The sequence below is a fragment of the Psittacula echo genome, assembly GCF_963264785.1.
Source record: "Psittacula echo genome assembly, contig: SCAFFOLD_116, whole genome shotgun sequence".
NCBI classification, from domain to species: Eukaryota; Metazoa; Chordata; class Aves; order Psittaciformes; family Psittacidae; genus Psittacula; species Psittacula echo.
The window spans coordinates 66863-93024 of record NW_027664254.1 but is presented as its reverse complement, the minus strand read 5'-3'; the positions used below and the strand labels follow the sequence as shown (position 1 = coordinate 93024).

At 54.1% G+C, this 26162-nt stretch overlaps 1 protein-coding gene across 1 annotated transcript; it reads left to right on the top strand.

Annotated features, from left to right (window-relative positions):
* Positions 1–26134, top strand: ATP2A1 (ATPase sarcoplasmic/endoplasmic reticulum Ca2+ transporting 1; the record flags this gene model as incomplete). Its single annotated transcript, XM_080639770.1, has 17 exons — positions 1–136; positions 1198–1278; positions 1364–1449; positions 3203–3500; positions 4872–5038; positions 6913–7001; positions 7102–7204; positions 8112–8243; positions 9851–9976; positions 11805–12023; positions 14365–14700; positions 17456–17676; positions 20056–20258; positions 21459–21544; positions 23097–23230; positions 24098–24215; positions 25961–26134. The coding sequence occupies exons 1-17, from the start codon at positions 49–51 to the stop codon at positions 26132–26134; spliced, it is 2661 nt and encodes an 886-aa protein (XP_080495896.1). The 5' UTR covers positions 1–48.
* Positions 26135–26162: the final 28 nt, after the last annotated feature.

The window sequence follows — 26162 nt, the reverse complement described above, 5'->3', positions numbered from 1 at the left end:
CGGAACGCCGAGAACGCCATCGAGGCGCTCAAGGAATACGAGCCGGAGATGGGCAAAGTGTACCGAGCCGATAGGAAAAGTGTCCAAAGGATCAAGGCCCGGGATCTGGTGCCGGGAGACATCGCCGAGGTGGCCGGTGAGGAGCATCCCATGGGATAGGGGCAGGGAAGGGGGGACGCGGGGGAGAGGGGATGTATGGGATATGGGGGATATGGGGGATGAGGTACATGGATATGGGATATGGATATGGGGTATGGGATGTATGGATAGGGATATGGAGTATATGGGCATGGGGTATGGGATACATGGGATATGTGGGTGTGGATGTGGGATGTATGGATATGGGATATGGGATACAAGAATATGGGGTATGGGGTACGGGATATGGGATATATGGATACGGGTATGAGATATATGGATATGGGATATAGGATACAGGATATGGGTTATATGGATATGGGATATGGGATATAGGATACGGGATATGGGATATAGGATACGGGATATGGGATATATGGATATGGGATATAGGATACAGGGTATGGGATATGGGATATAGGATACGGGATATGGGTTATATGGATATGGGATATAGGATACGGGGTATGGGATATAGGATACGGGATATGGGATATATGGATATGGGCTATGGGATATAGGTTATATGGATATGGGATATAGGATATAGGTTATATGGGTATGGGATATGGGATATAGGATGCAGGGTATGGGTTATATGGATATGGGATATGGGCTGTATGGATATGGGATATATGATATGGGATATGGGCTATATGGATATGGGATATGGGATATAGGATATGGGTTATATGGATATAGGATATAGGATATGGGATATGGGATACGGGGTATGGGTTATATGGATATGGGCTATATGGATATGGGATATGGGCTATATGGATATGGGATATGGGATATAGGATATGGGTTATATGGATATGGGATATATGATATGGGATATGGGCTATATGGATATGGGATATGGGATATGGGTTATATGGATATGGGATATGGGCTATATGGATATGGGATATGGGATACGGGGTATGGGTTATATGGATATGGGATATATGATATGGGATATGGGCTATATGGATATGGGCTATGGGATACAGGATATGGGGTAGGGGCTATGGGCTATGGACGTGGCTCCCAGTAATTCCCAGTTCCCCGCAGTTGGAGACAAGGTCCCGGCCGACATCCGCATCATCTCCATCAAGTCAACCACGCTGCGGGTGGATCAGTCCATCCTGACCGGTACGCGGGGGGGAACCGGTCCATACTGGTCCATACTGGTCCGTACTGGTCCATACTGGTCTATACTGGTCCATACTGGTCCCAGGTGAGTCGGTGTCGGTGATCAAGCACACGGATCCAGTCCCCGACCCGCGAGCGGTCAACCAGGACAAGAAGAACATGCTCTTCTCCGTGAGTGACAGCCGAGGCTCCCAGATCCCAGATCCATGTATCCCATATCCATATCCGTATATCCCATATCCATATCCACATATCCCATATCCGTATATCCCATATCCATATCCACATATCCCGTATCCATATATCCCATATCCATATCCACATATCCCATATCCATGTATCCCATATCCATATCCGTATATCCCATATCCATATCCACATATCCCATATCCATGTATCCCATATCCATATCCGTATATCCCATATCCATATCCATCTATCCCATATCCATATCCGTATATCCCATGCCCCATATCCAATATATCTATATCCATATATCCCATACGCCATACCCCGTATCCAATATATCCATATCCATCTATCCCATATCCCATATCCAATATATCCATATCCATCTATCCCATATCCATATCCGTATATCCCATGCCCCATATCCAATATATCTATATCCATATATCCCATACGCCATACCCCGTATCCAATATATCCATATCCATCTATCCCATATCCCATATCCAATATATCCATATCCATCTATCCCATATCCATATCTGTATATCCCATGCCCCATATCCAATATATATATATCCATATATCCCATACGCCATACCCCGTATCCAATATATCCATATCCATCTATCCCATATCCCATATCCAATATATCCATATCCATCTATCCCATATCCATATCCATCTATCCCATACCCCATATCCAATATATCCATATCCATCTGTCCTATACCCATATCCATATATCCCATATCCAATATATCCATATCCATCTATCCCATATCCATATCCATCTATCCCATATCCCATATCCAATATACCCATATCCCATATCCATATATTCCATATCTATATATCCATATCCCATATCCAATATATCCATATCCATCTATCCCATATCCATATCTGTATATCCCATGCCCCATATCCAATATATCTATATCCATATATCCCATACGCCATACCCCGTATCCAATATATCCATATCCATCTATCCCATATCCCATATCCAATATATCCATATCCCATATCCATATATCCCATATCCCGTATATCCCATATCCCATATCCATATATCCCATATCCCGTATATCCCATATCCCATATCCATATATCCCATATCCATATATCCCATATCCCATATCCAATATATCCATATCCCATATCCGTATATTCCATATCCCATATCCCATATCCCATATCCCATATCCCATACCCCATATCCCATATCCGTATATTCCATATCCCATATCCCATATACCATATCCCATACCCCATATCCATATATCCCATATCCCATATCCCATATCCCATATCCCATACCCCATATCCCATATCCAATATATCCATATCCCATATCCGTATATTCCATATCCCATACCCCATATCCCATACCCCATACCCCATACCCCATACCCCATATCCCATACCCCATATCCCATACCCCATATCCCATACCCCATACCCCATACCCCATACCCCATATCCCATACCCCATATCCCATACCCCATACCCCATACCCCATATCCCATATCCCATATCCCATACCCCATATCCCATACCCCATATCCCATATCCATATATCCCATATCCCATACCCCATATCCCATATCCCATACCCCATATCCCATATCCCATATCCATATATCCCATACCCCATATCCCATACCCCATACCCCATACCCCATACCCATCTATCCCATCTCCCATCATCCCCATCCCCGCATCCCGCAGGGCACCAACATCGGCGCCGGCAAAGCCGTGGGCCTGGTGGTGGCCACGGGCGTCAACACGGAGATCGGGAAGATCCGGGACGAGATGGCGGCCACGGAGCAGGACAAGACCCCCCTGCAGCAGAAGCTCGACGAGTTCGGGGAGCAGCTCTCCAAGGTCATCTCCTTGATCTGCGTCGCCGTCTGGCTCATCAACATCGGCCACTTCAACGACCCCGTCCACGGCGGCTCCTGGATCCGCGGGGCCATTTACTACTTCAAGATCGCCGTCGCCTTGGCCGTCGCCGCCATTCCCGAAGGTGGGAATGGCCTCTGGGCTCTGCCGTGGCGGCCTGAGCTCCATCGCGGGGCTTAAACGGGGTCTCCAGGGTTGTAAAGGGGGGCTGGAGGGCTGGGATGGAGCTCAGAGGGGTTCTTGAAGGCCATCGTGGAGCTCCTATGGGTTCTTGAAGGCCATCATGGAGCTCCTATGGGTTCTTGAAGGCCATCATGGAGCTCAGAGGGGTTCTTGAAGGCCATCATGGAGCTCCTATGGGTTCTTGAAGGCCATCATGGAGCTCAGAGGGGTTCTTGAAGGCCATCGTGGAGCTCCTATGGGTTCTTGAAGGCCATCGTGGAGCTCCTATGGGTTCTTGAAGGCCATCATGGAGCTCAGAGGGGTTCTTGAAGGCCATCGTGGAGCTCCTATGGGTTCTTGAAGGCCATCATGGAGCTCCTATGGGTTCTTGAAGGCCATCGTGGCTCTTCTGTACGGTCTTGAGGGTCGTAACGGGTCTTATATAGGTTCTTGAAGGCCATCATGGAGCTCAGAGGGGTTCTTGAAGGCCATCATGGAGCTCCTAGGGGTTCTTGAGAGTCGTAATGGGTCTTATATAGGTTCTTGAAGGCCATCATGGAGCTCCTAGGGGTTCTTGAAGGCCATCATGGAGCTCAGAGGGGTTCTTGAAGGCCATCATGGAGCTCAGAGGGGTTCTTGAAGGCCATCATGGAGCTCCTATGGGTTCTTGAAGGCCATCATGGAGCTCAGAGGGGTTCCTGAGGTCCATCATGGATCTCCTATGGCTTCCTGAGGTCCATCATGGATCTCCCATGGCTTCCTGAGGTCCATCATGGATCTCCTATGGCTTCCTGAGGTCCATCATGGATCTCCTATGGCTTCCTGAGGTCCATCATGGATCTCCTATGGCTTCCTGAGGCCCATCATGGATCTCCTATGGCTTCCTGAGGTCCATCATGGATCTCCTATGGCTTCCTGAGGTCCATCATGGATCTCCTATGGCTTCCTGAGGCCCATCATGGATCTCCTATGGCTTCCTGAGGTCCATCATGGATCTCCTATGGCTTCCTGAGGTCCATCATGGATCTCCCATGGCTTCCTGAGGTCCATCATGGATCTCCTATGGCTTCCTGAGGTCCATCATGGATCTCCTATGGCTTCCTGAGGCCCATCATGGATCTCCTATGGCTTCCTGAGGTCCATCATGGATCTCCCATGGCTTCCTGAGGTCCATCATGGATCTCCTATGGCTTCCTGAGGTCCATCATGAGCTCCATAGGGGTCTCAGGGCTGCCTTGGTGGCCTTTGGGCTTCTTGAGGGTGGTTTGGGGCCTCTTTGGGCCCCTTTTGGTGCCCTTTGGGTGTCCTCATGGTGTCCCCCCGGTGTCCCCAGGCCTCCCGGCTGTCATCACCACGTGCCTGGCGCTGGGCACGCGCCGCATGGCCAAGAAGAACGCCATCGTGCGGAGCCTGCCCTCGGTGGAGACCCTGGGCTGCACCTCGGTCATCTGCTCCGACAAGACCGGCACCCTCACCACCAACCAGATGTCCGTGTGCAAGGTGGGGGCCGTTGGGTGCCATTGGGGGCCGGTGGGTGCCATTGGGGGCTGGTGGGTGTCATTGGGGGTGGTGGGTGCCATTGGGTGCCATTGGGTGCTGTTGTGTGTGTTGGGTGCTGTTGGGTGCTATTGGGTGGATTGGGTGCCATTGGGTGTCATTGGGTGCTATTGGGGGCCGTTGGGTGCCATTGGGTGCTGTTGGGTGTCATTGGGGGTGTTGGGTGCCGTTGGGTGCCATTGGGTGCTGTTGTGTGTGTTGAGTGTCGTTGGGTGCTGTTGGATGTGTTGAGTGTCGTTGGGTGCCATTGGGTGCTATTGAGTGGATTGGGTGCCATTGGGTGCTGTTGGGTGTCATTGGGTGTGTTGGGTGCCATTGGGTGCTGTTGGGTGTCATTGGGGGTGTTGGGTGCCATTGGGTGCCATTGGGTGCTGTTGGGTGTGTTGAGTGCCATTGGGTGTCATTGGGTGCCATTGGGTGCTGTTGTGTGTGTTGAGTGTCGTTGGGTGCTGTTGGATGTGTTGAGTGTCGTTGGGTGCCATTGGGTGCTATTGAGTGGATTGGGTGCCATTGGGTGCTGTTGGGTGTCATTGGGTGTGTTGGGTGCCATTGGGTGCTGTTGGGTGTCGTTGGGGGTGTTGGGTGCCGTTGGGTGCCATTGGGTGCTGTTGAGTGTGTTGAGTGTCGTTGGGTGCCATTGGGTGCTGTTGAGTGGATTGGGTGCCATTGGGTGTCATTGGGTGCCATTGGGTGCTGTTGGGTGTATTGGGTGCCATTGGGTGTCATTGGGTGCTATTGGGGGCCGTTGGGTGCCATTGGGTGCTGTTGGGTGTCATTGGGTGCTGTTGGGTGTCATTGGGTGCCATTGGGTGCTGTTGGGTGTGTTGAGTGCCATTGGGTGTCATTGGGTGCCATTGGGTGCTGTTGTGTGTGTTGGGTGCTGTTGGGTGCTATTGGGTGGATTGGGTGCCATTGGGTGTCATTGGGTGCTGTTGGGTGTCATTGGGTTTATTGGGTGTCATTGGGTGTCATTGGGTGTCATTGGGTGCCATTGGGTGCTGTTGGGTGTGTTGGGTGCCATTGGGCACTGTTGGGTACTGTTGGGTGCCATTGGGGGCTGTTGGGTGTCATTGGGGATGTTGAGTGCCATTGGGTGCTGTTGTGTGTGTTAAGTGCCATTGGGTGCCATTGGGTGTCATTGGGTGCCATTGGGGGCCATTGGGGGCCATTGGGTGCTGTTGGGTGTCATTGGGGGTGTTGGGTACCATTGGGTGCTGTTGTGTGTGTTGAGTGCCATTGGGGGCTGTTGGGTGTCATTGGGGGTGTTGAGTGCCATTGGGTGCTGTTGTGTGTGTTAAGTGCCATTGGGTGCCATTGAGTGTCATTGGGTGCCATTGGGTGCTATTGGGGGCCATTGGGGGCCATTGGGGGCTGTTGGGTGTCATTGGGGGTGTCGGGTGCCATTGGGTGCTGTTGTGTGTGTTGAGTGCCATTGGGTGTCATTGGGTGCCATTGGGTGCTGTTGGGTGTGTTGAGTGTCGTTGGGTGTCATTGGGTGCCATTGGGTGCTGTTGGGTGTGTTGAGTGTCGTTGGGTGCCATTGGGTGCTATTGAGGACCATTGGGTGCCATTGGGTGTATTGGGTGTATTGGGTGCCGTTGGGTGCCATTGGGCGTATTGGGTGCCATTGGGTGCCATTGGGTGTCGTTGGGTGTCATTGGGTGCCGTTGGGTGCCATTGGGCGTATTGGGTGCCATTGGGTGCCATTGGGTGTCGTTGGGTGTCATTGGGTGCCGTTGGGTGCCATTGGGTGTATTGGGTGCCCTTGGGTGCCATTGGGTGCCATGGGGCGCCCCATTGTCCCCTCTGCCCCCCAGATGTTCATCGTGGACAAGGTCGAAGGGGACTCCTGCACCCTCAATGAGTTCTCCATCACCGGCTCCACTTACGCGCCCGAGGGCGAAGTGTCAGTGCCTCCATCCCATAATACCCCATAGCACCCCATAGCACCCCATAGCACCCCATAGCACCCCCATATCACCGCCTCCCATCCCATAATACCCCAGGTTGAAGCAGGAGAAGCCGGTCAAGGCCGGTCAATACGACGGCCTGGTCGAGCTGGCCACCATCTGCGCCCTCTGCAACGACTCCTCCCTTGACTACAACGAGGTGAGCGCCCCATAGATGGACCCCGTGCCCCACAGATGGACCCCGTGCCCCATAGATTGACCCACACACCCCATAGATTGACCCACGTGCCCCATAGATTGACCCCTGTGCCCTATAGATTGACCCACGTGCCCCATTGGTTGACCCCCGTGCCCCATAGATTGACCCATGCACCACATAGATTGACCCACACACCCCATAGATTGACCCCGTGCCCCATAGATTGACCCACGCGCCCCATTGGTTGACCCCCGTGCCCCATAGATTGACCCATGCGCCACATAGATTGACCCACACACCCCATAGATTGACCCCCGTGCCCCATAGATTGACCCATGCACCCCATAGATTGACCCCATGCCCCATAGATTGACGCATGCGCCCCATAAATTGACCCACACACCCCATAGATTGACCCACATGGCCCATAGATTGACCCACACACCCCATAGATTGACCCCCATGCCCCATAGATCGACCCTGCACCCCATAGGTTGACCCCATGCCCCATAGATTGACGCATGCGCCCCATAAATTGACCCACACACCCCATAGATTGACCCACATGGCCCATAGATTGACCCACGCACCCCATAGATTGACCCCCACGCCCCATAGATCGACCCCCATGCCCCATAGATCGACCCTGCACCCCATAGGTTGACCCATGCACCCCATAGATTGACCCTGCGCCCCATAAATTGTCCCACGCACCCCATAGATTGACCCAGGCGCCCCATAGATCAACCCCCGTGCCCCATAGCTCAACCCCTGTGCCCCACAGCTCCCCCCCCACGCCCCTTAGATCAACCCCCCGTGCCCCGTACCTTGACCCATGCGCCCCGTAGCTCACCCCCCCCGCGCCCCACTGACATCCCATAATACCCCCCCCCCCCGTGCCCCATAGTCCAAAGGGGTCTATGAGAAGGTGGGGGAGGCCACGGAGACGGCGCTCACCTGCCTCGTGGAGAAGATGAACGTCTTCAACACCGACGTCCGCGGCCTCTCCAAGGTGGAGCGCGCCAACGCCTGCAACTCCGTGAGTGCTATGGGGCCCTATAGGCTCCTATGGGGCCCTATAGGCTCCTACGGGGCCATACGGGACATTCCCCCCCTCCATAGGGCTCTATGGGGCCTGGCTTCGCCCCATGGACCTAAGGGGTCTTCGCGTGGACAAGGGCGCCCGTGGGGCGTGTTGGGTCCCCATTGACCCCATTGGGTCCCATTGACCCCATTGGGTCCCCATTGACTCCATTGACCCCATTGTCCCCATTGGGTCCCCATTGACCCCATTGGGTCCCATTGACCCCATTGGGTCCCCATTGTCCCCATTGGGTCCCATTGACCCCATTGACCCCATTGGGTCCCATTGACCCCACTGAGTTCCCATTGACCCCATTGGGTCCCATTGACCCCACTGAGTTCCCATTGACCCCATTGGGTCCCATTGACCCCACTGGGTTCCCATTGACCCCATTGGGTCCCCATTGACTCCATTGACCCCATTGTCCCCATTGGGTCCCCATTGACTCCATTGACCCCATTGACCCCATTGGGTCCCATTGACCCCACTGGGTCCCCATTGACTCCATTGACCCCATTGGGTCCCCATTGACTCCATTGACCCCATTGACCCCATTGACCCCATTGACCCCATTGGGTCCCCATTGACTCCATTGACCCCATTGTCCCCATTGACCCCATGTCCCCATTGGGTCCCATTGACCTCACTGGGTTCCCATTGACCCCATTGGGTCCCCATTGACTCCATTGACCCCATTGTCCCCATTGGGTCCCATTGACCCCATTGGGTCCCCATTGACTCCATTGACCCCATTGTCCCCATTGACCCCATGTCCCCATTGGGTCCCATTGATCCCATGGTCCCATTGACCCCAAGGTCTTCTCCATGTCCCATTGGGTCCCATTGACCCCATTGTCCCCATTGTCCCCGTGTCCCCATTGGATCCCATTGACCCCATGGTCCCCATTAACCCCGTGTCCCATTGGGTGCCATTGACCCCATTGACCGGGTTGACCCCGTTGACCCCATTGCCCCCTGTCCCCATTGTCCCCATTGACCCCATTGACCCCCTGTCCCCATTGTCCCCATTGCTCCCATTGACTTCCATTGCCCCCATGTCCCCATTGACTCCCATTGGCTCCCATTGCTCCCATTGCCCCCCTGTCCCATTGTCCCCATTGACCCCATTGACCCCCTGTCCCCATTGTCCCCATTGCTCCCATTGACTTCCATTGCCCCCATGTCCCCATTGACTCCCATTAGCTCCCATTGCTCCCATTGCCCCCCTGTCCCATTGACCCCCATTGGCCCCCATTGATGCCCTGTCCCCATTGGCCCCCATTGATGCCCTGTCCCCATTGGCCCCCATTGATGCCCTGTCCCCATTGGCCCCCATTGAAGCCCTGTCCCCATTGGCCCCCATTGATGCCCTGTCCCCATTGGCTCCCATTGAAGCCCTGTCCCCATTGGCTCCCATTGATGCCCTGTCCCCATTGGCCCCCATTGATGCCCTGTCCCCATTGGCTCCCATTGAAGCCCTGTCCCCATTGGCTCCCATTGAAGCCCTGTCCCCATTGGCTCCCGTCGTCCCCATCGCCCCCATTGGCTGCCCTCGCCCCCAGGTCATCAAGCAGCTCATGAAGAAGGAATTCACCTTGGAATTCTCCCGGGATCGCAAATCCATGTCCGTTTACTGCTCCCCGGCCAAGGCCTCGCGCGCCGCCGTCGGCAACAAGATGTTCGTCAAGGTGGGAGCCCACAGCCCATAATACCCCATAATACCCCATAATACCCCATATGTCCCATATCCCGTATCCCATATATCCCATATCCTATATCCCATATCCTCCATGTCCCATATATCCCCTATCCTATATCCCCTATATCTCATATCCAATGCCCCATGTATCCCATATCCCATCTATCCCATACCCCATCTATCCCATTTATCCCATATCCCACACCCAATACCCCATATATCCCATGCCTTACACACCCCATACACCCCATACACCCCATACCCCATATCCCATATACCCCATATATCCTATATACCCCATACATCCCATATACCCCATAATACTCCATAATATCCCATACTACCGTATAATACCCCATAATACCCCATCCACCCCCTACACTCCCTATCCCCCCTATACCCCCTGTCCCCCCTGTCCCCCCTATACCCCCTATCCCCCCATAACCCCTATCTCCCCTATCCCCCCTACACCCCCTATCCCCCCTATACCCCATATACCCCCTACACCCCCATCCCCCCTATCCCCCCTATACCCCCTATAACCCATATACCCCTACACCCCCTATCCCCCCTATACCCTCTATACCCCCTATATCCCCTATCCCCCCTATACCCCCCTATACCCCATATCCCCCCTATCTCCCCTATAACCCCTATCCCCCCTATCCCCCTATCTCCCCTATACCCCCTATCCCCCCTATCCCCCTATACCCCCTATACCCCCTATCCCCCCTATCCCCCTATCCCCCCTATCCCCCCTATACCCCCCTACACCCCCTATCCCCCCTATCACCCCTATACCCCCCAATAACCCATATACCCCTACACCCCCTATCCCCCCTATCCCCCTATCCCCCCTATCCCCCCTATCCCCCTATCCCCCTATCCCCCCTATACCCCATATACCCCCTACACCCCCTGTCCCCCCTATCCCCCCTATCCCCCCTATCCCCCCTATCCCCCCTATACCCCCTATCCCCCCTACACCCCCTATCCCCCCTATACCCCCTATCCCCCCTACACCCCCTATCCCCCCTATACCCCCTATCCCCCTATCCCCCTATCCCCCCTATACCCCCTACACCCCCTATCCCCCCTATCCCCCCTACACCCCCTATCCCCCCTACACCCCCTATCCCCCCTATCCCCCCTATCCCCCTATCCCCCTATCCCCCCTATACCCCATATACCCCCTACACCCCCTATCCCCCTATCCCCCCATACCCCCTATCCCCCCTATCCCCCCTATCCCCCCTACACCCCCTATCCCCCCTATCCCCCCTATCCCCCTATCCCCCCTATCCCCCCTATCCCCCTATCCCCCTATCCCCCCTATACCCCTTATACCCCCTATCCCCCCTATACCCCCTATACCCCCTACACCCCCTATCCCCCCTATACCCCCTATCCCCCCTATACCCCCTATCCCCCCTATCCCCCCTATCCCCCTATACCCCCTATACCCCTACACCCCCTATCCCCCCTATACCCCCTATCCCCCCTATACCCCCTATCCCCCTATCCCCCCTATACCCCCTATACCCCCTATCCCCCCTATACCCCTATCCCCCCTATCCCCCCTATACCCCCTATCCCCCCTATCCCCCCTATCCCCCCTATCCCCCCTATACCCCCTATCCCCCCTATCCCCCCTATCCCCCCTATACCCCCTATCCCCCCTATCCCCCCTACACCCCCTATCCCCCTATCCCCCTATCCCCCCTACACCCCCTATCCCCCTATCCCCCTATCCCCTCTATACCCCCTATCCCCCTATCCCCCTATCCCCCCTATACCCCCTATCCCCCCCACCCCAGGGCGCCCCGGAGGGCGTCATCGACCGCTGCAGCTACGTGCGGGTGGGCACGACGCGGGCGCCGCTGAGCCCCGGCGTCAAGGAGCGGCTCCTGGCGCTCATCAAGGAGTGGGGCACGGGCAGGGACACCCTGCGCTGCCTGGCCCTGGCCACCCGCGACACCCCCCCGAAGAGGGAAGACATGGCCCTGGACGACTCGGCCCGCTTCGTCGACTACGAGGTGCCCGCGGGGCCGTGGGGGCATCCAATGGGGCAATGGGGGCCTTAATGGGTCAATGGAGACCTTAATGGGTCAATGGAGACCTTAAATAGGTCAACGGGGTCTTTAAATGGGGCAATGGGGTCTTTAAATGGGGCAGTGGGGTCTTTAAATGGGGCAATGGGGGCATTAATTGGTCAATGGAGACCTTAATGGGTCAATGGAGACCTTAAATAGGTCAACGGGGTCTTTAATTGGGGCAATGGGGTCTTTAAATGGGGCAGTGGGGACCTTAATGGGTCAATGGAGACTTTAAATGGGGCAATGGGGTCTTTAAATGGGGCAATGGGGTCTTTAAATGGGGCAACGGGGTCTTTAAATGGGGCAATGGGGGCATTAATTGGTCAATGGAGACCTTAAATGGGTCAATGGGGACCTTAAATGGGTCAATGGAGACTTTAAATAGGTCAATGGGGTCTTTAAATGGGTCAATGAGGTCTTTAAATGGGGCAATGGGGTCTTTATATGGGGCAATGGGGACCTTAATGGGTCAATGGAGACCTTAAATGGGGCAATGGGGTCTTTAAATGGAGCAATGGGGTCTTTAAATGGGGCAACGGGGTCTTTAAATGGGGCAATGGGGTCTTTAAATGGGGCAACGGGGTCTTTAAATGGGGCAATGGGGGCATTAATTGGTCATTGGAGACCTTAATGGGTCAATGGAGACCTTAAATGGGTCAATGGAGACTTTAAATAGGTCAATGGGGTCTTTAAATGGGTCAATGAGGTCTTTAAATGGGGCAATGGGGCCTTTAAATGGGGCAATGGGGTCTTTAAATGGGGCAACGGGGTCTTTAAAGGGGGCAATGGGGTCTTTAAATGGGGCAACGGGGTCTTTAAAGGGGGCAATGGGGTCTTTAAATGGGGCAATGGGGGCCTTAATGGGTCAATGGAGACCTTAAATAGGTCAATGGAGACCTTAAATAGGTCAATGGGGTCTTTAAATGGGGCAATGGGGTCTTTAAATGGGGCAATGGGGTCTTTATATGGGGCAATGGGGACCTTAATGGGTCAATGGAGACTTTAAATGGGGCAATGGGGTCTTTAAATGGGGCAATGGGGTCTTTATATGGGGCAATGGGGGCCTTAATGGGTCAATGGAGACCTTAATGGGTCAATGGAGACTTTAAATAGGTCAATGGGGTCTTTAAATGGGTCAATGGGGTCTTTAAATGGGGCAATGGGGACCTTAATGGGTCAATGGAGACTTTAAATGGGGCAACGGGGGCCTTAATAGGTCAATGGAGACCTTAAATGGGTCAATGGGGACCTTAAATGGGTCAATGGGGACCTTAAATGGGGCAATGGGGTCTTCAAATGGGGCAATGGGGTCTTTAAATGGGGCAATGGGGACCTTAATGGGTCAATGGAGACTTTAAATGGGGCAACGGGGTCTTTATATGGGGCAATGGGGACCTTATGGGTCAATGGAGACCTTAAATGGGGCAACGGGGTCTTTAAATGGGGCAATGGAGACCTTAATGGGTCAATGGAGACTTTAAATGGGGCAACGGGGTCTTTATATGGGGCAATGGGGACCTTATGGGTCAATGGAGACTTTAAATGGGGCAACGGGGTCTTTATATGGGTCAATGGGGACCTTAAATGGGGCAATGGGGTCTTCAAATGGGGCAATGGGGACCTTAATGGGTCAATGGAGACTTTAAATGGGGCAATGGGGTCTTTATATGGGGCAATGGGGACCTTATGGGTCAATGGAGACCTTAAATGGGGCAACGGGGTCTTTAAATGGGGCAATGGAGACCTTAATGGGTCAATGGAGACTTTAAATGGGGCAACGGGGTCTTTATATGGGGCAATGGGGACCTTATGGGTCAATGGAGACTTTAAATGGGGCAACGGGGTCTTTAAATGGGGCAATGGGGGCATCCAATGGGGCGATGGGGGCATCAAATGGAGCAATGGGGACCTTAAAGTGGTCAATGGGGACCTTAATGGGGCAATGGGGACCAATGGGTCAATGGAGGCCTCGAACTGGGTCTTCAGTGATGGTTGATGTCATCTCAATGGGGTTCTTGCTCCCATATAGACCCTATAGAACGGTCCATATGGTGGTTATGGTGGTCTTGGTGCCATATGGGCCACAGAAACCCATATCTATGAGGTCTTTGGGTCTTCAACGATGGTTGATGTCATCTCAATGGGGTTCTTGCTCCCGTATAGACCCCATAGAACGGCCCATACAGTGGCTCTGGGTGGTTTTATGGTGCCCTTGCCCCCATACGGACCCCAGGGGGTCACTTCCCATTATCCCCAACCCTCCTGCTCCTGCTGCCCCCAGGTGGACCTGACCTTCGTGGGCTGCGTGGGGATGCTGGACCCTCCCCGCAAGGAGGTGATGGGCTCGATCCGGCTGTGCCGCGACGCCGGCATCCGCGTCATCATGATCACGGGCGACAACAAGGGCACGGCCATCGCCATCTGCCGCCGCATCGGCATCTTCGGCGAGGAGGAGGAGGTGACGGGCAAGGCCTACACGGGCCGCGAGTTCGACGACCTGCCGCCGGCCGAGCAGCGCGAAGCCTGCCGCCGCGCCTGCTGCTTCGCCCGCGTCGAGCCCACCCACAAGTCCAAGATCGTGGAGTTCCTGCAGTCCTTCGACGAGATCACGGCCATGGTGAGAGCCAGGGGCCCGCGCCGCGGCCATCGGGGCCACCCAGCGTGGGGCCGTTGGCAGCCGCGGTGGAGCTGTCCACACCCGTTGTAGAGCCATCTCCACCCGTTGTAGACCCATCTCCGCCCATCATCACCCATTGTAGACCCATCATCACCCATTGTAGACCCATCTCCGCCCATCATCACCCATTGTAGACCCATTGTAGACCCATCTCCGCCCATCACCACCCATTGTAGACCCATCTCCGCCCATCACCACCCATTGTAGACCCATCTCCACCCATTCTAGACGCATCTCCACCCATCATCATCCATTGTAGACCCATCTCCACCCGTTGTAGACCCATCACCATCCATCATCACCCATTGTAGACCCATCTCCACCCATCATCACCCATTGTAGACCCATCACCACCCATTGTAGACCCATTGTAGACCCATCACCACCCATTGTAGACCCATTGTAGACCCATCATCACCCATTGTAGACCCATTGTAGACCCATCATCACCCATTGTAGACCCATTGTAGACCCATCATCACCCATTGTAGACCCATCTCCGCCCATCATCACCCATTGTAGACCCATCTCCACCCGTTGTAGACCCATCACCATCCATCATCACCCATTGTAGACCCATCTCCACCCATCATCACCCATTGTAGACCCATCACCACCCATTGTAGACCCATTGTAGACCCATCATCACCCATTGTAGACCCATCACCACCCATTGTAGACCCATTGTAGACCCATCTCCGCCCATCATCACCCATTGTAGACCCATCTCCATCCATCATCACCCATTGTAGACCCATCACCACCCATTGTTGACCCATTGTAGACCCATCACCACCCATCATCACCCATTGTAGACCCATTGTAGACCCATCACCATCCATCATCACCCATTGTAGAGCCATCTCCACCCATCTCCACCCATTGTAGACCCATCACCACTCATTGTAGACCCATCACCACCCTTTGTAGACCCATCTCCACCCATTGTAGACCCATTGTAGACCCATCATCACCCATTGTAGACCCATCTCCACCCATTGTAGACCCATTGTAGACCCATCTCCACGCATTGTAGACCCATCTCCACCCATTGTAGACCCATCTCCACCCATTGTAGACCCATCACCACCCATTGTAGACCCATCATCACCCATTGTAGACCCATCACCACCCATTGTAGACCTATCATCACCCATTGTAGACCCATCATCACCCATTGTAGACCCATCATCACCCATTGTAGACCCATCATCACCCATTGTAGACCCATCATCACCCATTGTAGACCCATCTCCACGCATTGTAGACCCATCATCACCCATTGTAGACCCATCATCACCCATTGTAGACCCATCATCACCCATTGTAGACCCATCTCCACCCATTGTAGACCCATCACCACCCATTGTAGACCCATCATCACCCATTGTAGACCCATCATCACCCATTGTAGACCCATCATCACCCATTGTAGACCCATCTCCACGCATTGTAGACCCATCTCCACCCATTGTAGACCCATCATCACCCATTGTAGACCCATCATCACCCATTGTAGACCCATCATCACCCATTGTAGACCCATCATCACCCATTGTAGACCCATCATCACCCATTGTAGACCCATCTCCACCCATTGTAGACCCATCTCCACCCATTGTAGACCCATCACCACCCATTGTAGACCCATCATCACCCATTGTAGACCCATCTCCACCCATTGTAGGCCCATTCTATACCTATCACCACCCATTGTAGACCCATTGTAGACCCATCACCACCCTTTGTAGACCCATCACCACCCACTGTAGACCCATCTCCACCCATTGTAGACCCATCTCCACCCATTCTAGACCCATCTCCACCCATTCTAGACCCATCTCCACCCATCATCATCCATTGTAGACCCATCACCATCCATCATCACCCATTGTAGACCCATCACCATCCATCATCACCCGTTGTAGACCCATCATCACCCATTGTAGACCCATTGTAGACCCATCTCCGCCCATCATCACCCATTGTAGACCCATCTCCACCCATCTCCACCCATTGTAGACCCATCATCACCCATTGTAGACCCATCATCACCCATTGTAGACCCATCATCATCCATTGTAGACCCATCACCACCCATTGTAGACCCATCTCCATCCATCATCACCCATTGTAGACCCATCACCACCCTTTGTAGACCCATCTCCACCCATTGTAGACCCATCATCACCCATTGTAGACCCATCTCCACGCATTGTACACCCACTGTAGACCCATCACCACCCATTGTAGACCCATCACCACCCATTGTAGACCCATTGTAGACCCATCATCACCCATTGTAGACCCATCACCACCCATTGTAGACCCATCTCCATCCATCATCACCCATTTTAGACCCATCACCACCCTTTGTAGACCCATCTCCACCCATTGTAGACCCATCATCACCCATTGTAGACCCATCTCCACCCATTGTAGACCCATCATCACCCATTGTAGACCCATCTCCACCCACTGTACACCCATTGTAGACCCATCATCACCCATTGTAGACCCATCTCCACCCACTGTACACCCATTGTAGACCCATCACCACCCATTGTAGACCCATCACCACCCATTCTAGACCCATTGTAGACCCATCACCACCCATTCTAGACCCATCACAGCCGCGTCCCCGCCCACATCCCCATGGGTGTCCGTCCCCCCCCCCTTCTCTCCCCGTTTCCAGACCGGCGATGGCGTCAACGACGCGCCGGCGCTCAAGAAGGCCGAGATCGGCATCGCCATGGGCTCGGGCACGGCCGTGGCCAAGACGGCCTCGGAGATGGTGCTGGCCGACGACAACTTCTCCACCATCGTGGCGGCGGTGGAGGAAGGCCGCGCCATCTACAACAACATGAAGCAGTTCATCCGCTACCTCATCTCCTCCAACGTCGGCGAGGTCGTCTGGTGAGCCCTATGGACGGCACCTATGGACCCCTAGAGAACTCTATGGACCACTAGGGACCCCTATAGAATTCTATAGACTACTATGGACCCCTATAGAACTCTATAGAACACTATGGACCACTATGGACCAGTAGAGACCTAGACCACTATGGACCACTAGAGGCCACTATAGACCCCTAGGGGCACCTATGGACCCCTATAGAACTCTAGAGACCACTATGGACCCCTATAGAACTCTAGAGAACACTATGGACCACTATGGACCAGTAAAGACCTAGACCACTACGGACCACTAGAGGCCACTAGAGACCCCTATGGGCACCTATAGACCCCTAGGCACCTATGGACCACTATGGAGCTCTATAGAACTCTATAGACCCCTATGGACCACTATGGACCAGTATGGACCAGTAGAGACCTCTATAGACCACTAGAGACCTAGATCACTATAGAACTCTATAGACCTCTATGGACGCCTATGGACCCCTATGGACCCCTATAGACCCCTATGGACCCCTATGGACCACTATAGACCACTATGGACCACTGTGGACCACTGTAGACCACTATGGATGACTATAGACCACTGTGGATCAGCAGAGACCTTTATAGACCAGTAGAGACCTAGACCACTATGGACCTCTATAGAACTCTATAGACCACTATATCCCATTGTATCCCACTATATCCCATTGTATCCCAGCCTATTCCACTCTATCCCCACTCTATCCCACTGTATCCCATTGTATCCCACTCTATCCCAGCCTATCCCCCTTATACCCCATTGCATCCCACTATATCCCCCTTATACCCCATTGCATCTCACTTATACCCCAGTGCATCCCACTCTATCCCATTGTATCCCACTCTATCCCATTGTATCCCACTGTATCCCACTGTATCCCACTCTATCCCATTGTATCCCACTCTATCCCACTCTATCCCATTGTATCCCACTCTATCCCACTGTATCCCACTGTATCCCACTCAATCCCATTGTATCCCACTCTATCCCATTGTATCCCACTCTGTCCCATTGTATCCCACTCTATCCCACTCTATCCTACTGTATCCCACTCTATCCCATTGTATCCCACTCTATCCCATTGTATCCCACTCTACCCCACTCTATCCCATTGTATCCCACTCTATCCCATTGTATCCCACTCTACCCCACTCTATCCCATTGTATCCCACTCTACCCCACTCTATCCCATTGTATCCCACTCTACCCCACTCTATCTCACTCTATCCCATTGTATCCCACTCTATCCCACTGTATCCCACTCTATCCCACTGTATCCCACTCTACCCCACTCTATCCCATTGTATCCCACTCTATCCCATTGTATCCCACTCTATCCCATTGTATCCCACTGTATCCCATTGTATCCCACTCTATCCCACTGTATCCCACTGTATCCCACTCTATCCCATTGTATCCCACTCTACCCCACTGTATCCCACTCTATCCCACTGTATCCCACTCTACCCCACTCTATCCCACTCTATCCCATTGTATCCCACTCTATCCAATTGTATCCCACTCTATCCCACTGTATCCCACTCTACCCCACTCTATCCCACTCTATCCCATTGTATCCCACTCTATCCCACTGTATCCCACTCTATCCCACTGTATCCCACTCTACCCCACTCTATCCCATTGTATCCCACTCTATCCCATTGTATCCCACTCTATCCCATTGTATCCCACTGTATCCCATTGTATCCCACTCTATCCCACTGTATCCCACTGTATCCCACTCTATCCCATTGTATCCCACTCTACCCCACTGTATCCCACTCTATCCCACTGTATCCCACTCTACCCCACTCTATCCCACTCTATCCCATTGTATCCCACTCTACCCCACTGTATCCCACTGTATCCCACTCTATCCCATTGTATCCCACTCTACCCCACTGTATCCCACTCTATCCCACTGTATCCCACTCTACCCCACTCTATCCCACTCTATCCCATTGTATCCCACTCTACCCCACTGTATCCCACTGTATCCCACTCTATCCCATTGTATCCCACTCTACCCCACTGTATCCCACTCTATCCCACTGTATCCCACTCTACCCCACTCTATCCCACTCTATCCCATTGTATCCCACTCTATCCCACTGTATCCCACTGTATCCCACTCTATCCCATTGTATCCCACTCTACCCCACTGTATCCCACTCTATCCCACTGTATCCCACTCTACCCCACTCTATCCCACTCTATCCCATTGTATCCCACTCTATCCAATTGTATCCCACTCTATCCCACTGTATCCCACTCTACCCCACTCTATCCCACTGTATCCCACTCTATCCCCCTTACACCCCACTGCATCCCCCCCTCTCCCCGTGTCCCCGCAGCATCTTCCTGACGGCGGCGCTGGGGCTGCCGGAGGCGCTGATCCCGGTGCAGCTGCTCTGGGTGAACCTGGTGACGGACGGGCTCCCGGCCACGGCGCTGGGCTTCAACCCCCCGGACCTGGACATCATGGACAAGCCCCCGCGCAGCCCCAAGGAGCCGCTCATCAGCAGCTGGCTCTTCTTCCGATACCTCGCCATCGGCGGTGAGCGCCGCGGCGCTGCCGGCAACGGGATATGGGCTGGGGAGGATGGAGGGGGGTGATCGGTGGGGGGACTGGGGGGAGACCATTGGAGGTGCCCATTGAAGAGCATTGGAGATGGCCATTGGAGGTGTCCATTGTAGAGCATTGGAGGTGTCCATTGGAGGTGTCCATTGTGGAGCGTTGGAGATGGCCATTGGAGGTGTCCATTGTAGAGCATTGGAGGTGTCCATTGGAGGTGTCCATTGTGGAGCATTGGAGCTGTCCATTGGAGAGCATTGGAGATGGCCATGGTAGAGCATTGGAGATGGCCACTGGAGATGGCCATGGTAGAGCATTGGAGATGGCCATTGGAGATGGCCATGGTAGAGCATTGGAGGTGGCCATTGGAGATGGCCATGGTAGAGCATTGGAGATGGCCATTGGAGATGGCCATGGTAGAGCAATGGAGATGGCCATTGGAGGTGCCCATTGTAGAGCATTGGAGATGGCCATTGGAGGTGTCCATTGTAGAGCATTGGAGATGGCCATTGGAGGTGTCCATTGTAGAGCATTGGAGGTGTCCATTGGAGGTGTCCATTGTGGAGCATTGGAGGTGTCCATTGGAGAGCATTGGAGATGGCCATGGTAGAGCATTGGAGATGGCCATTGGAGATGGCCATGGTAGAGCATTGGAGATGGCCATGGTAGAGCATTGGAGATGGCCATTGGACATGGCCATGGTAGAGCATTGGAGATGGCCATTGGAGATGGCCATGGTAGAGCATTGGAGATGGTCATTGGAGGTGCCCATGGTAGAGCATTGGAGATGGCCATTGGAGGTGCCCATGGTAGAGCATTGGAGATGGCCATGGTAGAGCATTGGAGATGGCCATTGGAGGTGCCCATTGTAGAGCATTGGAGATGGCCATTGGAGGTGCCCATTGTAGAGCATTGGAGATGGCCATTGGAGATGGCCATGGTAGAGCATTGGAGATGGCCACGGTAGAGCATTGGAGATGGCCATTGGAGATGGCCATGGTAGAGCATTGGGCATGATGCCCATCATAAACCATCATAGATGTCCATTGGAGAGCATTGGAGATGCTCATCATGATCCCTTGTAGACCTCCATGGTGGTTCCTTATTGACCCCCATGGTGCCTCCCCATTGACCCCCATGGTTCCTCCCCATTGACCCCCATGGTGCTTCCTCTCCCCATAGGCTACGTCGGTGCCGCCACCGTCGGTGCGGCCGCATGGTGGTTCCTCTTCGCCGAAGATGGCCCCAGTGTCACCTACCACCAACTGGTGAGTGCCAGAGCCCAATGGGGCCCCATTGACCATGGCTTGACCAATGGGGCCCCATTGACCATGGGTCACCCAATGGGGCCCCATTGACCATGGCTTGACCAATGGGGCCCCATTGACCATGGGTCACCCAATGGGGCCCCATTGACCATGAGCTGCCCAATAGGGCCCCATTGACCATGGCTTGACCAATGGTGCCCCATTGACCATGGCTTGCCCGATGGGGCCCCATTGACCATTGCTTGACCAATGGTGCCCCATTGACCATGGGTCACCCAATGGGGCCCCATTGACCATTGCTTGACCAATGGGGCCCCATTGACCAATGGGGCCCCATTGACCATTGCTTCACCAATGGAGTCCAATTGACTATGGGTCACCCAATGGGGCCCCATTGACCATGGTTTGACCAATGGAGTCCAATTGACCATTGGTCGTCCAATGGGGCCCCATTGACCATGGGTCACCCAATGGGGCCCCATTGACCATGAGCTGCCCAATAAGGCCCCATTGACCATGGCTTGCCCGATGGGGCCCCATTGACCATTGCTTGACCAATGGGGCCCCATTGACCATGGTTTGACCAATGGGGCCCCATTGACCATAGCTTGACCAATGGTGCCCCATTGACCATTGCTTGACCAATGGTGCCCCATTGACCATGGGTCACCCAATGGGGCCCCATTGACCATTGCTTGACCAATGGTGCCCCATTGACCATGGGTCACCCAATGGGGCCCCATTGACCATTGCTTCACTAATGGAGTCCAATTGACCATGGGTCACCCAATGGGGCCCCATTGACCATGAGCTGCCCAATAGGGCCCCATTGACCATGGCTTGACCAATGGTGCCCCATTGACCATGGCTTGCCCGATGGGGCCCCACTGACCATTGCTTGACCAATGGTGCCCCATTGACCATGGCTTGCCCGATGGGGCCCCATTGACCATTGCTTGACCAATGGGGCCCCATTGACCATTGCTTGACCAATGGTGCCCCACTGACCATTGCTTGACCAATGGTGCCCCATTGACCATGGCTTGCCCGATGGGGCCCCATTGACCATTGCTTGACCAATGGGGCCCCATTGACCATTGCTTGACCAATGGTGCCCCACTGACCATTGCTTGACCAATGGTGCCCCATTGACCATTGCTTGACCAATGGTGCCCCACTGACCATTGCTTGACCAATGGTGCCCCATTGACCATTGCTTGACCAATGGTGCCCCATTGACCATGGGTCACCCAATGGGGCCCCATTGACCATTGCTTGACCAATGGTGCCCCATTGACCATGGGTCACCCAATGGGGCCCCATTGACCATTGCTTGACCAATGGTGCCCCATTGACCATGGGTCACCCAATGGGGCCCCATTGACCATGGCTTGACCAATGGGGCCCCATTGACCATGGGTCACCCAATGGGGCCCCATTGACCATGGCTTGACCAATGGAGTCCAATTGACCATGGGTCGCCCGATGGGGCCCCGTTGCCCATGGGCTGCCCCCCTCTGGTGACCCCCTTGCTGTCGTCCCCCCCCCCCAGACCCACTTCATGCAATGTGGGGAGCACAACGTGGAGTTCGAGGGCCTGGACTGCGACATCTTCGAGTCGCCCGTGCCCATGACCATGGCCTTGTCCGTGCTCGTCACCATTGAGATGTGCAACGCCCTCAACAGGTACCTGCAGCGCCCATGGGGCCCTGGGGGCCTCCCGTGGGGCAAGGGGGACCTTAAATGGGGCAATGGGGTCTTTAAAGGGGGCAATGGGGACCTCCAATGGGGCAATGGGGGCATCAAATGGGGCCATGGGGTCCTTAAATGGGGCCATGGGGTCTTTAAAGGGGGCAATGGGGTCTTTAAATGGGGCAATGGGGACCTTAAATGGGGCAATGGGGTCTTTAAATGGGGCAATGGGGACCTCCAATGGGGGCATCAAATGGGGCCATGGGGTCTTTAAAGGGGGCAATGGGGACCTTAAAGGGGGCAATGGGGTCTTTAAATGGGGCAATGGGGTCTTTAAAGGGGGCAATGGGGACCTACAATGGGGCAATGGGGGCATCAAATGGGGCCATGGGGTCCTTAAATGGGGCAATGGGGTCTTTAAAGGGGGCAATGGGGTCTTTAAAGGGGGCAATGGGGGCATCAAATGGGGCCATGGGGTCCTTAAATGGGGCAATGGGGTCTTTAAAGGGGGCAATGAGGTCTTTAAATGGGGCAATGGGGACCTTAAATGGGGCAATGGGGTCTTTAAAGGGGGCAATGGGGTCTTTAAATGGGGCAATGGGGACCTTAAATGGGGCAATGGGGTCTTTAAAGGGGGCAATGGGGTCTTTAAATGGGGCAATGGGGACCTTAAATGGGGCAATGGGGTCTTTAAAGGGGGCAATGGGGTCTTTAAATGGGGCAATGGGGACCTTAAATGGGGCAATGGGGTCTTTAAATGGGGCAATGGGGTCTTTAAATGGGTCAATGGGGCCCTGCAATGGGGCCATGGGGTCCCTCAATGGGTCCCTGGGGCCCTGCCCACCTCCTGCCCCACTGCAGCCTCTCCGAGAACCAATCGCTGGCGCGGATGCCGCCGTGGGTCAACATCTGGCTGCTGGGCTCCATCTGCCTGTCCATGTCCCTGCACTTCGTCATCCTCTACGTGGACCCCCTGCCCGTAAGGGGGTGTGGGCCGGGGGGGCCTTGCCTCATCCCCATTGGTCCATAGCCAGTGGGTCGATGCTCAGTGGTTGATGCCCATTGGGTCAATGCCCATTGGGTGATGCCCATTGGGTGATGCCCATTGGTCGATGCCCATTGGGTGATGCCCATTGGGTGATGCCCATTGGTCGATGCCCATTGGGTGATGCCCATTGGGTGATGCCCATTGGTCGATGCCCACTGGGTGATGCCCATTGGGTGATGCCCATTGGTCAATGCCCATTGGGTGATGCCCATTGGTTGATGCCCATTGGGTGATGCCCATTGGGTGATGCCCATTGGGTCAATGCCTATTGGGTGATGCCCATTGGGTGATGCCCATTGGTCGATGCCCATTGGTCAATGCCCATTGGGTGATGCCCATTGGTTGATGCCCACTGGGTCAATGCTCATTGGTCAATGCCCACTGGGTGATGCTCATTGGTCAATGCCCATTGGTTGATGCCCATTGGGTTGATGCTCATTGCTGGATACCGATTGGGTCAATGCTGATTGGGTGATGCCCATTGGTCAATGCCCATTGGGTCAATGCTCATTGGGTGATGCCCATTGGTCGATGCCCATTGGGTGATGCCCATTGGGTGATGCCTATTGGGTGATGCCCATTGGGTGATGCCCATTGGTCGATGCCCATTGGTCAATGCCCATTGGGTGATGCCCATTGGTTGATGCCCACTGGGTCAATGCTCATTGGTCAATGCCCACTGGGTGATGCTCATTGGTCAATGCCCATTGGTTGATGCCCATTGGGTTGATGCTCATTGCTGGATACCGATTGGGTCAATGCTGATTGGGTGATGCCCATTGGGTGATGCCCATTGGTCGATGCCCATTGGTCAATGCCCATTGGGTGATGCCCATTGGTTGATGCCCACTGGGTCAATGCTCATTGGTCAATGCCCACTGGGTGATGCTCATTGGTCAATGCCCATTGGTTGATGCCCATTGGGTTGATGCTCATTGCTGGATACCGATTGGGTCAATGCTGATTGGGTGATGCCCATTGGGTGATGCCCATTGGGTGATGCCCATTGGGTGATGCCCATTGGTCAATGCCCATTGGGTCAATGCTCATTGGGTGATGCCCATTGGTCGATGCCCATTGGGTGATGCCCATTGGGTGATGCCCATTGGGTGATGCCCATTGGGTGATGCCCATTGGGTCGATGCTCATTGGTGGATACCGATTGGGTCAATGCCTATTGAGTGATGCCCATTGGGTGATGCCCATTGGTTTATGCCCATTGGGTCAATGCCTATTGAGTGATGCCCATTGGGTGATGCCATTGGTCAATGCCCATTGGGTCAATGTTCATTGGGTGATGATGCCCATTGGGTGATGCCCATTGGTTGATGCCTATTGGTCGATGCCCATTGGTCAATGCCCATTGGGTGATGCTCAGTGGTTGATGCCCATTGGGTGATGCCCATTGGTTGATGCCTATTGGTCAATGCCCATTGGTCAATACCTATTGGGTGATGCCCATTGGTCAATGCCCATTGGGTGATGCCCATTGGGTCGATGCTCATTGGGTGATGCGCAGTGGTCGATACCCATTGGGTCAATGCTCATTGGTGGATACCCATTGGGTGATGCCCATTGGTCGATCCCCATTGCCTTTATCCCCCCTGGGGCACCCAGAGGGGCCCCCAGGGGCCATGGGGCCGCCGTGGGGCTGAGGCCCGCTCTCTGCCCCATAGATGATCTTCAAGCTGACCCCGCTGACGCTCACCCATTGGCTGATGGTGCTGAAGATCTCCCTGCCCGTCATCCTATTGGACGAGGCCCTCAAGTTCGTCGCCAGGAACTACCTGGAGGGTGAGAGACCCATAGGGACCCATAGAGACCCCATAGACCCCCATAGACCCGCATAGACCCCATAGACCCCCATAGACCCACATA